The following is a 16,012-nucleotide window of genomic DNA, read 5'->3' as shown; positions in this document are numbered from 1 at the left end:
ATTCAAGAGCTTCCAAACTAAGGAGAAAATATTGCAAGAAACCAGAAAGAGACAATTCAGATATCAAGGAGAACCAATCAGGATTACACAGGATCTGACAGCCTCCACACTAAAGGACTGAAAGGCTTAGAATATGATATTCAGAAAATCAAGAGAATTATTTCTACAACAAAGGATCACCTACCCATCAAAATTGACTATATACTACCTTGGGAAAGTATGGGCATTTAAAATAAATAGAAGATTTCCAAGTATTTGTCAAGAAAAGACCAGAACTAAATGGAAAATTGATGTCCAAATATAAGATTCAAAAGAAACATGAAAAGGTAAACAAGAAAGAGGGGGAAATTTTTTGAGGGCTGCAGTAAGGTCAAATCATTTATATTCCTATATGGAAAAAATGACATTTGTAACTCTCAATCATAGTATCTCAATCAATCAAATCATAGTAATTATAAGAATTATTCATAGGTAGAGGTTGGGGTAGTAAGTGGTTTAAGATGATATGCAAAAACATGGAGGGGGAATAGAAGATGGCACCAAGAGAAACTTGAAGGAATAAGAAAAATCGGATAAATTATGCCACATAAAGAGGTACATGGAAGGGGGAAGTAAAGAATATTATTATAACAAGGAGAGTAAGAGAGTGCTAATATGTAATACTTAAACCTTACTCCCAATGCAAGTAGTTCTGAGAGAGAAGAGCATCTAGATCCATTGAGATATTGAATTCTATCTTACCCTACAGGAAAGTTGAGAGGGAAAATCCAAGATGGGGAGTGGGACTGGGAGTACCAAAGGGGAGAGAAAAAGAGGGGGGAGGGAATTTAATAGACCCTAAAGAAGAATGAGAGGGGAATTAGAAGGAAGTAGGTGGGATGGGAAGTAAAATAAGAGTGGGGATAAGGGGAACTGATTAAAAGCAAAACACTTGTGTAGAAGGAAATAGTGAAAAAAGAAAGGGCAGGACTAAGAGAGGAAATCAAAATGATGGGGAATACACAGGTGGTAATCATAACTCTGAATATGGATGTGATGAACTCACCCATAAAATGGAAACAAATAGAAGAATGGATTAGAAACCAAAAGTCTGCCATATATTGTCTACAAGAAACACACATGAGGCAGGTAGACACACACAGGGTAAAGGTAAGATAATGGAGCAAAATCTATAGGTCATCAACTTAGAAAAAGAAGGCAGGAGTTGAAATCATGATATATGACAAAGTCAAAGAAAAAATAAATCTGATTAAAAGAGATAAGGAAGGTATTTACATCCTGATAAAAGGCAGAATAGACATTGAGGAAATATCAGTACTCAACATGTATGCATCAAATGTTATAGCATCCAGATTTTTAAAGGAGAAACTATTAGATCTTAAAGAGTGAATAGATAGTAAAACTATACTAGTCAGAGACTTAAACATTCCTCTTTCAGGTTTAGATAAATCAAACCAAAAAATAAATAAGAAAGTGGTAAGAGATATGAATGAAATCTTAGAAAAATTAGAGCTAATACAAATGTGAAGAAAAATAAATAGGAACAAAAATGAATACACCTTCTTTTCAGTAGCACATGGTACATTCACAAAGATTGACCATGTACTAGGGCACAAAAACATTGCAAACAAATGCAAAAAAGCAAAAATGATAAATGCAAACTTTTCAGATCATAATGCAATAAAAATAATAATTAGTAAGGGTACATGGAGAGGAAAATCAAAATTTAATTGGAAATTAAATAAATGATTCTCCAAAATTGGTTGGTTAAAGAACAAATCATAGAAACAATTAATACTATAACAAAGAGAATGACAATGAGGAGACATATAAAAATCTTTGGGTTGTAGCCAAAGCAGTACTCAGGGGAAAATGTATATCCCTGAGTGTGTATATTAAGAAATCAGAGAGGGAAGAGGTTAATGAATTGGACATGCAAATTAAAAAACTAGAATGTGAACAAATTAAAAATCCCCAGATGAAAACTAAATCAGAAATCCTAAAAATTAAAGAATAAATTAATAAAAATTGAAAGTGAAATAACTGTTGCATTAATAAATAAGACTAGGAGCTGGTACTTTGAAAAAACACATAAAATAGATAAAGTACTATTTAATCTAATTTTAAAAAAGGAATGAAGAAAACCAAATCAACAGTATCAAAGATGAAAAGGGCAACATCACCTATAATGAAGAGGAAATTAAGGAAATTACTAAGAACTATTTTGCCCAACAAATGGCAACAAATATGGCAATCTAGGACACATAGATGAATATTTACAAAAATATAAACTACCTAGATTAAATGAAGAAAAAATAGGAATACTTAAGTAATCCCATATCAAAAAAAGAAATTGAAGAAGCCATCAAAGAACTCCCTAGGAAAAAATCCCCAGGGCCAGATGGATTCACAAGTGAATTCTATCAAACATTGAAAGAGCAACCAATCCAAATACTAAAAAATCTATTTAACAAAATAAGTAAAGAATGAGTTCTAACAAATTCCTGTTATGACACAAATATAGTACTGATTCCAAAGCCAAACAGACCAGAACCAGAGAAAGAATACTATAGACCAATCTCCTTAATGAACATGGATGCAAAAATTTTAAATAGAATACTACCAAAGGACTCCAGCAATTGATCATGAGGGTTATTCACTAAGATAAGGTGGGGTTTATACCAGGAATACAAGAATGACTTAATATTAGGAAACTCATCCACATAATTGGCCATATCAGCAACCAAACCAACAGAAATCACATGATTATCTCAACAGATGCAGAAAAAGCCTTCGACAAAATACAACACTCATTCCTATTGAAACCACTAGAAAGTATAGGCATAGAAGGGCGTTTCCTAAAAATAATAAACAGTATATATTTAAAACCATCAGCAAACATCAATCTGCAATGGGGATAAATTAGAAGCCTTCCCAATAAGATCAAGAGTGAAACAAGGATGCCCATTATCACCTTTATTATTTAACACTGTACCAGAAACATTAGCAGTAGCAATCAGAGAGGGAAAATAAACTAAAGGTAATGAAATAGGCAATGAGGAGACTAAGCTATCACTCTTTGCAGATGATATGATGGTCTACTTAACAATCCTAGAGAATCAACCAAAAAATTAGTACAAATAATCAACAACTTTAGTAAAGTTGCAGGATACAAAATAAACCCGCATAAGTCATCAGCATTTCTATATTTTCCAACACATCTCAGCAGCAAGAGTTAGAAAGAGAAATTCCATTTAAAATCACCCTAGACAATATAAAATATTTAGGAATCTATCTGCCAGGACAAACATAGTAACAATATCAACACAATTACAAACCCTTTCCACACAATTAAAACTAGATCTAAACAATTGGAAATACATTAATTGTTCATGGGTAGAACGAGCTAACATAATAAAAATAACAATCCTACCCAAATTAATTTACTTATTTATTTCCATACCTGTCAAACTACCAAGAAACTTTTTTACTGAATTAGAAAAAAAATTAACAATGTTTATTTGGAAAAACAAAAGATCAAGAATATCCAGGGAAATAATAAAAAAAAATGTGAAGGACGAGGGCCTAGCAGTACCAGTTCTTAAAATGTATTTTAAAGCAGTGGTCATCAAAGTAATATGGTACTGGTTAAGAGACAGAAGTGAGGATCAGTGGAATAGATGGGGTAAATGAGCTCAGCAAAACAGTGTATGATAAACCCAAAGATTCCAGCTTTTAGGACAAAAATCCAATATTTGAAAAAATCTGAGAAAATTGGAAAACAGTATGGGAGAGATTAGGTTTAGATCATCATTCAAACCCTACACCAAGATAAATTCAGAATGAATGAATGACTTAAATATAAAGAAGGAGACTATAAGTAAATTAAGTGAACATAGACTAGTGTACCTGTCAGATCTATAGGAAAGGAAAAATTTAAGACAAAGCAAGAGATAGAGAATATTACAAAATGCAAAATGGATAATTTTGACTACATTAAATTAAAAAGGTTTCATACAAACAAAAGCAGAATTAGAAGGGAAGCAACAAATTGAGAAAAAATCTTTATAACAAAATCCTTTGACAAAGGTTTAATTACTCAAATTTATAAGAAGCTAAAACAATTGTACAAAAAGCAAGCCATTCCCCAAATGATAAATGAGCAAAGGACATTAATAGGCATTTTTCCAATAAAGAAATAAAAAGGATCAATAAGCACATGAAAAAGTGTTCTAAATCTCATATAATCAGAGAAATGTAAATCAAAATAACTTTGAGGTACTACCTCACACCTATCAGATTGGTTAATATGACAGCAAAGGAGAATAATAAATGTTGGAGGGGATGTGGCAAAATTGGGATACTAATGCATTGCTAGTGGATTTTGAATTGATCCAACCATTCTGGAAGGCAATTTGGAACTATGCTCTACGAGATTCAAAAGGCTACTTGCCCTTTGATCTAGTCATACCACTGCTGGGTTTATACCCCAAAGAGATAATAAGGAAAAAAGGCTTGTACAAAAATATTTATAGCTGAGCTCTTTATGGGGGCAAAAAATTGGAAAATGTGGGGATGCCCTCCAATTGGGGAATGGCTGAACAAATTGTGTTATATGATGGTGATGGAATACTTTTGTGCTCAAAGGATTTAAGGAACTGAAGGAATTTCATGTGAACTGGAATGACCTCCAGGAACTGGTGCAGAGTGAAAGGAGTAGAACCAGGAGAATGTTGTACACAGAGACAGATAAACTGTAGCACAATTGAATATAATGGACTTCTCTACTAGCAGCAATGCAATGATCCAGGACAATTCTGAAGGACTTATATGAGAAAGAATGCTATCCACATCCAGAGAAAGAACTGTGGGAGTAGAGACTCAGAAGAAAAACAACTGCTTTATCACATGGTTTGATGAGGATATGATTGAGGATGTAAAATCTAAACGATTCCTCTAGTGCAAATATTAATAATATGGAAATAGTTCTTGATCAATGACACATGTAAAGCCCAGTGGAATTGCTCATTGGCTATTGGAGGGTGGGAAGAGGGGAGGGAAAGAACATGAATCATGTAACCATGAAAAAATATTCTAATGTATGCTAATATAACATATATAATAAGAATATATATATATATATTCTAATTAAATATGCTTAATTAAAAAAAGAATATATCTAATTCAGAAAGTGATATTTTTTGGCAGTTGCCAAGTTCAAAATTCCTTTGCTTTATTGTGGTACTTTGGAAAGATGACTCACTAAAACGTGTCACCTGAATTCAAATCCTACTTCTGGTGCTGGGAGACCTGTGAGACTTTAGACAAGTCACAATGTCAGTTTCCTAATCTATAAAATTAATGGTTGTATTAGATGGCTTTTGATATTTTTTCAAGGTCTAGATTTCTGATTTTGGGAATAAGAGCCATTGATTTTGTGATTCTTTTTATCAAAAAATATAACCATGATATATGTATAAAATGTCTGTGTGGTCCACAAGTCTTTGTTCTTTCTTATTCCTAATACCTAAGCCATATTTCTCAGATATTTTCTACTAACCTAGTGCTCAGTGTCACAGTTACTAAATATGAAAGCATGAACATATTTAATTTAAATATCCTTATCTTGTCTTCCTAAAATTCACATTTCTCTTTCTGTTATATAACAAGTGTTAAGACTGTATTTATTTTTATTCTTTTTTATGTACTTTTTACAACAATTATGAAATGTAAGATGATAATAATGAGATTAATCACCAGTTACTATGTTAAATGGTTTATAGTTATTTAATTTTAAATCCTCACAAACCCCTGAAAGTTAGGTATTATTATTACTCTCATTTGCAGGTGAGGAAGCTAAGACAAACAGATTTTAAGTGACTTGCCCTAGGTAACAAAACTAGTAAATATCTGAAGATAAATTTGGAGTTCAAGATTTCTTTACTTCAGGTCCAGGGCTTTATTCACTGTATCATCTATTTACTATTATATGATATAGTGTTTGGATGTCAGACAATTCTTTGTATTAGCAACTTTGATGCATCATCATCAGACATTTACCAAGTGAACCTATTTTATTTCAGGCACAGTGCTAAATGCTGGGAATATAAATACAAATAAAGATAGTCCCTGTAAAGTCCTCAAGGAGCTTACATTCTAAAAGGATAAGACAATATATGAGGGAAAAGGTAGTCATATAAGAATATGATGGAGAAAGACCAGAGAGGAATGAAGACAGGACTGACCTAAGCACTTCCTTTAAAATGCAGATTCTGAGAGAAACTGATCAATTAGAAATAAGAGACACTGGGATGGTGTATTCTTCCAATGTGAAGTAACTATGGGCAGAGTAAACTTTCAAGGTCAATTGGTGGAAGAAGTCCAGAGAATCAGGAGTAGAGCTTGGAGAGGAATGAAATGCATACATACATACATACACATATATGTCTATATATATGCTTATCCATTCATCCATTCTTTGTCAATCCATCTGTCTGTCCATTTGTCAGTCTGGATATCTATCTATCTATCTATCTAGCTGCCCTAAGTTAGACTCTAATAGAAACCCTGTTAATTCGGCTATTTGAGGGCTAAAACTGAGTGGAAACAGGGATGACAACTAAAATAATTATGGCTATTGTATAAAACAGATCATTAGCACATGAATCAGTAACAGTTCAATATACAAAACTGATAAAGTACAACATTATCTGAAAGTATACAGATATTCAGGTATAATGGTGATTTTACTATTGGATAACATTTTTCATAGAAGTGGCATTAACAAAAAGGATGAGTAACAACTGAAAATATATTCCAGCTCTCCATCTAAAAACAAATTGTTGTTCTTTTAATAGTTATGAGAATAACCAGAAGTTTAACATTCTCTGATTAAAGACTTAATGCTACTTAAAGTTACATCGATTTATACTTCAACTATCTGTCAAACTTAAATCTTGTGTTTACCCTGGGGATCATGTCATGGGATATAGTAAGAAATAAACAGAATTGATGAATAATAATTAACAAACAAATAAATAGACCCAGAGTGAATTCTTATTTGTTTTCAGCCAAGAAGTAATCTTTATCATGATTCAACCAAGCTGGGGGCAGAGATGGTGGGGGTGGTTGTTATCATTGGAAATATGAATTCCCATGGGAATAAAAAACACCCTCTCCCTCACCCCAAAATTCATATTTGTTCTTTCATCAGATAAAAAAAAGTTTCTGTGGAGTTTCTTTTTATTTGATAGAATGCAGACTTTTCAGACTAGCATTGAAATTATGCTTTTCAACTATACAAGCTAGAAATCCTGTGACCTTTTGCCATCTACCCTCACAGCCATGTACTATCTCTCCTTTCACTTCTTCTTTTGTTAGTAAATAAATCAGTTATACCATTACTTCTGGAAAGGGAATGGCAAAGGAATGTCTCATGGCTCCACTCACTATTATGACAATGGATAAAAAAGTTCCCTTCCTGGTTCATAGTCCTTCACTCCTCTATTTATTCCTCCCCCCAGCCCCCGACTAGAAGATAAACTCCTTGAGGGCAAGGACTATATCATTTTTGCCTTTGTAGCTTTGTTATCTACCATAGTACTTGATCCATAACAGGGCTTTTGGTAAATAGTTTTTATTCATTTATCATCATCATCTTCATCATCATCATCATCATCACCATAGCTACCACCACAATCACCACTATCACCACTACCCCTATCACCAACATAAATGCTACCAGCACCACCACCACCACCTTCATCATCTCATGCCTACATCATTTCTAGTCTATACAAATTTTCTGTAGGCTTCCTTGAACCATTCACATGCTTGAAGAACAAAGGTGAAAATTATGGAGACCTTCAATAGAGTCCTTGAATAATTTCCTGATTAAATCATTTCCCCTTTTATCATGTGTATCTGAATTTGATGATCCCAAATTGATGTCATTTTCAAACTTACTACTTTCTGATATTCCTACTTCAAGTACATTCAAACACAATATTTATCTTTTGTTTATTTAAATAAGCACACATTTATTTCCTCCTTGATTCTTCCAATAGATAACTCTAATGAAACTAGACACAGATAAGCAAGTAAATTTCTTACCTTTGGCAGTGAAGCTCTGGAACCAGAACTTTGAGTTGTCATTGTCAAAACTGTGGTGATGCCCAAAGCCACTCTGGCTGGTGCTGCATCCATGTTAATCCAAAATGAAACCCAGGACAAAATGACTATCAACAGGCTAGGAATATACATCTGGATCAAATAGTATCCCATCTGCCGCTCCAGATGAAATTTGACTTCAATGCAAGTAAACTTTCCTGTAAATAGGGTATTTTGAAGAGTTAAATTCATATTTAATTTTATTCCAATAAATAACTTTCACTGACATAGATATGCACATTGACAAATATGACAGAAGAAGGAAATGATAAAATGTTGGAGGGGATGCAGAAAAATTTGGACACTAATGAGCTCTTTGGTGGAGTTATGATCTGATCCAACCATTCTAGAGGACATTTTGGGAGTATGCCCAAAGGGTTCTAAATACAAAGGAATGTCTGATGGCTTATGCCCTTTGAGCTAATACTACTACTACTAGATGTCTGTGTCTCAAAGAGATAAAAATGAATATAAATATGGATATATGACTATTGGCATAGATGGAGATAGAAATATAGAGAACAATTAACCTACAAAAATACTCAACAGATTTCTTCTTATTCATTTTTAATGAAAACAATAGTAATGTGAATTACAGGATCTTAGGAAAATACATTTAGTACCAATGAATCCACCATACTCATTTTAAAGATAAGTAAATGGAGATTCCTGGAATGAAGCATCAGTGATTTCAGTAAATTAAATTTTTGTTAAAATACTTTATTACTGGCTTCATTTTTTTTTAATTTTTGAGGCTATCATGAACTGATTATTTAACTTCAATAACTTTTACTTTCATGATTGATTTTTTGGAAGTGGGGATATTCAAGTGTATGCTTGAGAACCTTGGAAATTTTATTGGTGTGCACAGTCCCCAGTGTAGAATCTTTTCCCACTGATACATATAGACAATTCATCTCCTTCTTACAGTATTAGAAAGCTTCCTGGTGACAGGCTGACTACCAAAAAGCATTTATTAGTGTTTACTATATTCCAGTACTGAGAAAGCAAATACAAGCAAAAAGAGAGACAATTCTTGGCCTTAAGTAGTTTACATCTAATTCAAGACTGAAAAAGGCTAAAAAGCTAGGGTGATGGTGGTGAAGTGTGGAGAATAAGAAATGTTATTACATGACCAAATCATGATCTTATAGCTAGTTAGTAAGTCAACAAATATTTATTAAATACATATTAGTCACTAGGTAGTATACTAAACCCTGATTATACAAAAAAAAGCACAAGAAAATGTCCACTCTCAGAGAACTCACTGTCTAAAGGAGACAATATAATAACTACATACAAACAAGATATGCATGGGATAAATTGGAGATAATGATGCACAAGGAAGGCAAGAGCATTAAGGGGGATCAGGAAAAGCTTCTGGTAGAAAGTTGGATTTTATTTGAGACTTAAGGGAATCTAGGAAAACCTAATGGGGGAAATGAGTAAGAAGAGAATTCTAGATATGGGGAACAACCAGTGAAAATGCAGGGCTTGAACTCAGTAAGGGCAGTCCTTAATCTGCTATCCTGTGCTGTTATGTTGTCTCAAATATGATTAAAAATTCAATGGTCATTCCTTCCCATATAGCAAGGTTCATAAGATGTTTAAAGAATAATTCTTGGTTAAACTATGACATCTGGATGTTTAAGAAGGTAACTAGATAAGTCTGGATGTCAAAGAAAGTAATAATAGCCTAAGGAGAAGTCTAATGTTCTGTACTAGAAACAACTATCACACTTTAAGACCGTCAATAATATTGTCCATTTAATTGATAGCACAGAATTGGTTACTCTACCAAAAACAGAAAATGAAAGGCTTACCAATCTCTGCAAACATTAGGAGAGATCCACAGGCAGGCAGATGATATGGTGTGACTACATGTACAATGAATCATGAGTCAGAAGAGATTTGTTCTAATCCCACTGCATCCATCAACTAGTTGTGTGACCTTGATAGCCTGTGCATGTCTCCATGAACTACTTGCTTGGCAGATAAACTATTCAGTGCTGCACCTGTGTAAGACATCCTGAATAGATAACCTCCCAGTAATTCATTTTGGGCATGATCAATGCACAGACTTAAGAGCTAAGTCTTCAAAGGGGAGATAGCAATCATTTACTGTATGGCCATAGTCATCCAGGTGTAAATATAGATGAACCTGTTGTTGTCTTGTCCAATATTGTCCTCCATACCTATCATCAGTATTTCATTTTCCCCCTAGGCTATGTCCTTGGAGCCAGCTGAATTTTAGCCAGCTGAATCTTATCCAAGCTCCTATTACTGTGAAACACTGGAAAGCACGATGTCTCTATTTCTGGGTTTACAAACAAGCAAGTTATTACTCCCCTATTTTACAAAGCGAGTACCAAGGCAGAGATTGATAACCCTCATGTGTAATTTCACCCAGGATGCCAGTGACAAGTGGATACCTGGGATAGATTTTAAGAGGAATAAATTATAATTTTGCTACCTAGGCATAAACTTTAATCTCTGTCTCCATTTTTCACAGCTAGATTCCCAAACCTATGAAATCACAGGGTTGTTTTTTTTTTTGTCATTTTGCCTTGGATATATTTGTATATATTACATATATACATATGCATATATATATAGAGAGAGTAATTATGGATAAAAAGATGATAGGTGAATGGATAGGGATAGCTAGATGATGCAGTGCATAGAGCACTAGGCTTATAATCATGAAGAATCATCCTCATGAGTCTGAATTTGACTTAAGATATTCACCAGCTGGGCAAGTCACATAACTAGCTTTGCCTCAGTTCCTCATCTATAAAATCAGCTGGAGAAGGAAATGGCAAACTACTCCAGTATCTTTACCAAGAAAACCTCAAAGTGGGGTCAAAGAGAGTCAGACATGACTGAAATGACAGAACAGATGGGTAGATATATGAATAGAACAAGAATCTATTAAGTGTTAACTATATTCAGGGAACTTTATTTTTCAGGATAAATTCTATTTGGCTTCTTTTTTTTTTCCTTTGAAGACTTAGTTTACAACTCTTTACTCTATTCATATCCAAAATGAAATACAACGAGGTTATCTTGCCTAACATGTTCTAGAGATTCCAAGGACATTGTCTATTAAATTTGCTTGTACATTAGAGCATAGTGTTATGTATATATGTCTACTCTCTGAATACTAAATACTCTGCAGAAGTGAGAAATAATGTAAATCATAATGTATGGAGAATGAATATTTCTTTATTATTTTTTAGTCTATATGAGACAAAACAATTCAAAACCCAATAGCTTTATTAGTAAGTGAAAAAGAACTCACCAGTGTTGTAATGCTTTGTACAGTATCCAAGTTCCTTTTCTTCTTTCAAAATAAACTGAGGTAAGGTTAAACCTTCAGCCACTTGCACTGGGCCATCACTTAGCCACTCAAATATCAGGTCATTCATTGTGTAGCCAACTAGAGTAAATAGAACCACCTTGGTCAATACAATGGACAGAGGCTTCTGTGAGAGTATAAAATTTTAATGAATGGAATGGGAAAAAACAATAAAGCAAAATAAGTCTGGAAGAAATATTTACTAGAGAAATATAAAAAGATATGTAATTAAATGGCAATGTGATGTAGCAGATAAATTATAGACAATAGAATTATAATGAAAGGCTAAAGGCTAGTTTCCAGTTTTGATGTCATATCAAAGTTGAACTAACCAAATGTCCATTGATTTTTGCTTTCTTTCAGTCTTAAATTCCATCCAAAGATACAAAATCATTTTGCTCCTTTTGGAATGTATCATAAAAATGATGCATAATATTCATAAACATTTAAAATGACACTCTGCTTAATATCATCATAGTTCCATAGCCTTCCAGGTGAAAGATAAATTTTAATTCCTGTTTTGGGATGGGAGTTCACTACTGGGGATCTGTGTAAACAGTCCCACTGCATACTTGCTTCTGCTCCTAGGACCTGAGACCTTTGCCTACAAAAACTTTTGCACTACAAGTCATCATAGTTAAATCTTAATAACTTCAGCAAATGGAAGATATACTTGGCAGATAAATGGCAGAATATGCAAATAGAACATGATTCATCACACTTATTAGGATGTCTATGGAGAAAAGCAAGTGTCAGACCCCATGAGATCATATGTCAATATCACTCCTGAGTCATCAGAAAGAATCATCACCAGCTCAGTAATAAAAGATTCTCTATTTTTGTTGCATAGATAAACAACGAATTCACTGGCAGGCATGTAGAAGTCAAAATATCACTTCCTAGAAGTAGAGGCTACAATTTTTTTTTCCTGTATAACTTTTCCTTTTTGTTTCTGATATTTTATGCAAGAATGAACATAAAGATCGGGTGGAGAAATATACAGTGGAGAAGTTTAAACAGGTCAGTTCTCATCCATAGCACACTCATTATTCTCAACTGAATTACTGCAGGACAGCACCTCAGTAAGAGTTACACAGAAATCAATGGCAAAGTTAATTGGAATCTATCTCTCCTAGCTGGGCTCCTTTCTTTTGTTCTAGTCCTTGCCTGAAAAGCTGTAGGTGAAGAATCAGAATGGTGGGCTTCTCTGCATAGATAACATTATGTCACCATTGACTATAAAGTATAGGAAAATTCACAGGTGTAAGAGGTCTTAAAGATTACCTAGCTCAACCAATTCATTTTATAAATCAGTAAAGTTTGATTTAGAGCAGTGATTTGCCCATAGTGCATAGAATATTCATGGAGGAACCCCAATCTTGATTCAAATGCTACTCTCTTCTTTTCAGGCCACCTAGAAAAGTCTCTTTTCGTGGTTGTGTTTATTGTTTCCAAACAGAAAAACAGGGGAGGAAGATTATGCAAGGAAAGAAAAATCCTGGAATGATTTTTCAAAGGTCTGTTACTCTCTAAAATGATAAAATCACTGAGGTGTCAATCTGCATTAGTAGAATTTTTTCCTCTATACATTTTATACACCATTGAAATCACAGAGCCATGTCCTTCCCTCTAACTGCCCCCAAATAAATAAAAAGTAGGAGAATTGTAAATTATTAGAGCTAAAAGGGACTTCATAGATCATTTATCTCTATCCCAGCCCTTTCCTCATTTGGTAGTGATCTATAGGAAGTGATCTATAAAGGTTTAATGAACACTTGTTGATTTGACTTGGTGACTAGTGTGGGATCAGCCTCTACACAACAGCTTAGCTTTTCTAGGACCTGTACTTATCTTTGAGAGTTGTTGAGCCAAAAAATGTAATAGCCTCTTTCCAGTCTGATGATGATATTATCCATATGAAGATGGAGCTAGACTGGTTCTCTATTGTAGATACATTGAACTTCTACTACAAACCAAGCTGTCTTCCCTCCAAATAGGGGACTGAGTAGGGATGAAAATCTAGGTCTCCTAATTATTAGGTATGCCATAGGCTACATTATACTGACAGAAATAAATATAAACAATAGTCCATCATGAAATTTAAATGTTCACCTTATGACTAGTTGTATCTTTAAAACTGATTGTGTGTGTGTGTGTGTGTGTGTGTGTGTGTGTGTGTGTGTGTGTGTGTGTATTTTGGTAATATGTTTAATGGGAAAGTCTATTACATTCTAAAATAATCAGAAAATTGCTAGCACTCAATAATAGCTAGAATTTATATTTTGCATTAACGTTTGCAAAACTCTTTCTGCATGCCTCATTTGATCTTCAGCACAACCTTGGAAAGGAGGTGCTACAATTAATTAGTCCCAACTTAGAGAGAAGATGGAGGCAGTGACTTGTCCTGGGTTGCACAATGAGTAAGAACCTGAAACTGGATTTGAATTCAAGTCTTCCTGGCTTCTAATCTAGGTATGTATGCTATCTATTACATCATTTAGCTACAAGGAAATTGTGTCATCATATCTTTGAAATAATAATTTCTTTTTTATACCTTAATTATTGAAAAAGTTCAAGGTGCTTCATAGTCACTCTATTATTTAACTGCTCCAAATCCCCATGAGGTCTTCAGTCTCCATAATCATCTCTGATTCACAAACTAAGACAATATTTCAGGGAGAGAGCAAGAAAAGTACCTAGGGCTCTTGGCTCAAAATTCGGTTCTCAGTCTTAGGCATTAGCTACCTGAATCATACATGGCAAGGAGGACATGACAAAATGGTTTGGAGGGGCCACAGATCCTCAGCAAAGCAACAAAATAAGCAAGAAGTATCTCCTTGCGTATCCTGGTTATTTCCTTTGTGAATCCTTTCCCCAGCTCCTGGGCTGGCCCTTTACTTTTACCCTTAAGCACCAATATATCATGCTTCCCCTCTCCTACTTGATCCTATGCCAATGTCTTCCATCCAAGCTTTTTTATGTTTATTAAACAAAATGAATCTCTAGTTAAAAGAGAGAGATTTTATGTAAAAAGATCCTCTTTTAAAATGTTAATAACTTCTTGGAACCTTAAGTACATTAGTCATTAGCACCTTCCTGTAAATTATTTTAATCAGATTATCAAATTACTTTCTTGTTTAAGAACACTGAGAGTGAACTGATTGAGAAAAGTGGGATTTGGGGAAGAAAGAGATGATTTTCACCCAGTTACTTGAAGGAAAGCATCCCCAGTAGCATTGGGGGTAGAATTATACATCCAGAGGGAAGCAAATTCATTCCCTAGAAAGGTTGGCTTCTTCTTCTCTGTCTATACTGTATAGGATATGATGCAAAAGAGTCACTTAGTTTCTTTTCAGCTCCCAAAAGAAGTCTCACCATTTTAGAGCACTGGATCACTGGATGTGGTGTCAGGAAGTTATGTGTTTGAATCTTACCTCAGATACTTACTAGATGTATAAATAACCCTGAGTAATCATTTTAGCCTCTTGATACTTCAGTTCCCTCATCTATAAAATGAAGGGGTTGGACTTCCTGGTCTCTAAGGTCCCTTACATTTCTAAATTTCTGACCTTTTGAGTTTATGATTACTTTATCATTACTTTAAATGTCTATGATTCCATTGATGTCATTCCTTGATTCCTCTCTAGGCTCTAATTTTGATACTCCAGATTTTTAAAATTTACCAAGATTCAGCAGACTTCTCACCCTAGAAGATCACTTTATACCTCTAGCCCCTTCCTTTCATTGGTCAGTTCCTCATACAAGTTCTCATAGTATCTGGACCATCCAGGTTTATATTATATCTTCATTCTTCTCTGGACTCCACTCCTGACCTCTTTCTCTAATATGCCATTATACGAGTACCTCTCTCTATACATGATACATAACAAATGCTTGTTGACTTGGCTGGATGTCTAAAGAGGGATAAGCCTTCACAAAAACATTAAGCTAGTCTTTCCTGGACACATATTTGGCTCAGAGAGTTGTTGGACCCCCCACATTTATCACTGTTTCCAGTACAATGGGGAAACTCTCCAAACATATATAGGCTGGCTCTCTAATTCATATGTACTGGACCCTCCTCAAGTCTTTTCAGTTGTTAGAAATTTCCAGGATCACTGCTACAGGTTTCATGGCTATTCCCCATATTCAATGAAGCACCTGAGGAGGGGATATCCATTTAGTACAAAGGCTCAATCTTTTTTGTGGGATGGACCTCTTTTAAAGTCTTGTGACAACTATGTCCTTTCTTAGAGTAACAGTTTATTCTTTCTTAGAATTTCTTAGAATAACATTTTATTTTCTACATTCATAAGTGAAAGGAATGCTAAATTTTAGTTAGTGATAGTGACAATAAATTTTTGTTGTTGTTGTTTTTTCCTATCCAAGCACATGGACCATTTGAATTTTCTGTATGGACACTTCAGGTCTATGGATTCCAGGTTAGGAATGATCAATTTAGTGTAAAAAAGAATCTTCTTAGCA

General features: G+C 34.2%; 1 protein-coding gene across 2 annotated transcripts in view; it reads right to left on the bottom strand.

The window, feature by feature from the left end:
- The window catches only part of GLRA2 (glycine receptor alpha 2), a 323,328-nt gene that overhangs the window by 172,787 nt on the left and 134,529 nt on the right, over positions 1-16,012 (bottom strand). For both annotated transcript variants that reach the window (XM_001364618.4, XM_001364558.4), the window contains exons 7-8: positions 11,471-11,608; positions 8,113-8,327 (exon numbers count right to left, since the gene is read on the bottom strand). In XM_001364618.4, coding sequence (XP_001364655.2) covers positions 8,113-8,327; positions 11,471-11,608 — 353 coding nt within the window. The remainder of the gene's footprint in view (positions 1-8,112; positions 8,328-11,470; positions 11,609-16,012) is intronic.

This window comes from Monodelphis domestica, chromosome 8, assembly GCF_027887165.1.
Source record: "Monodelphis domestica isolate mMonDom1 chromosome 8, mMonDom1.pri, whole genome shotgun sequence".
Taxonomy (NCBI): Eukaryota; Metazoa; Chordata; class Mammalia; order Didelphimorphia; family Didelphidae; genus Monodelphis; species Monodelphis domestica.
This window is presented reverse-complemented; position numbering and strand designations above follow the sequence as displayed.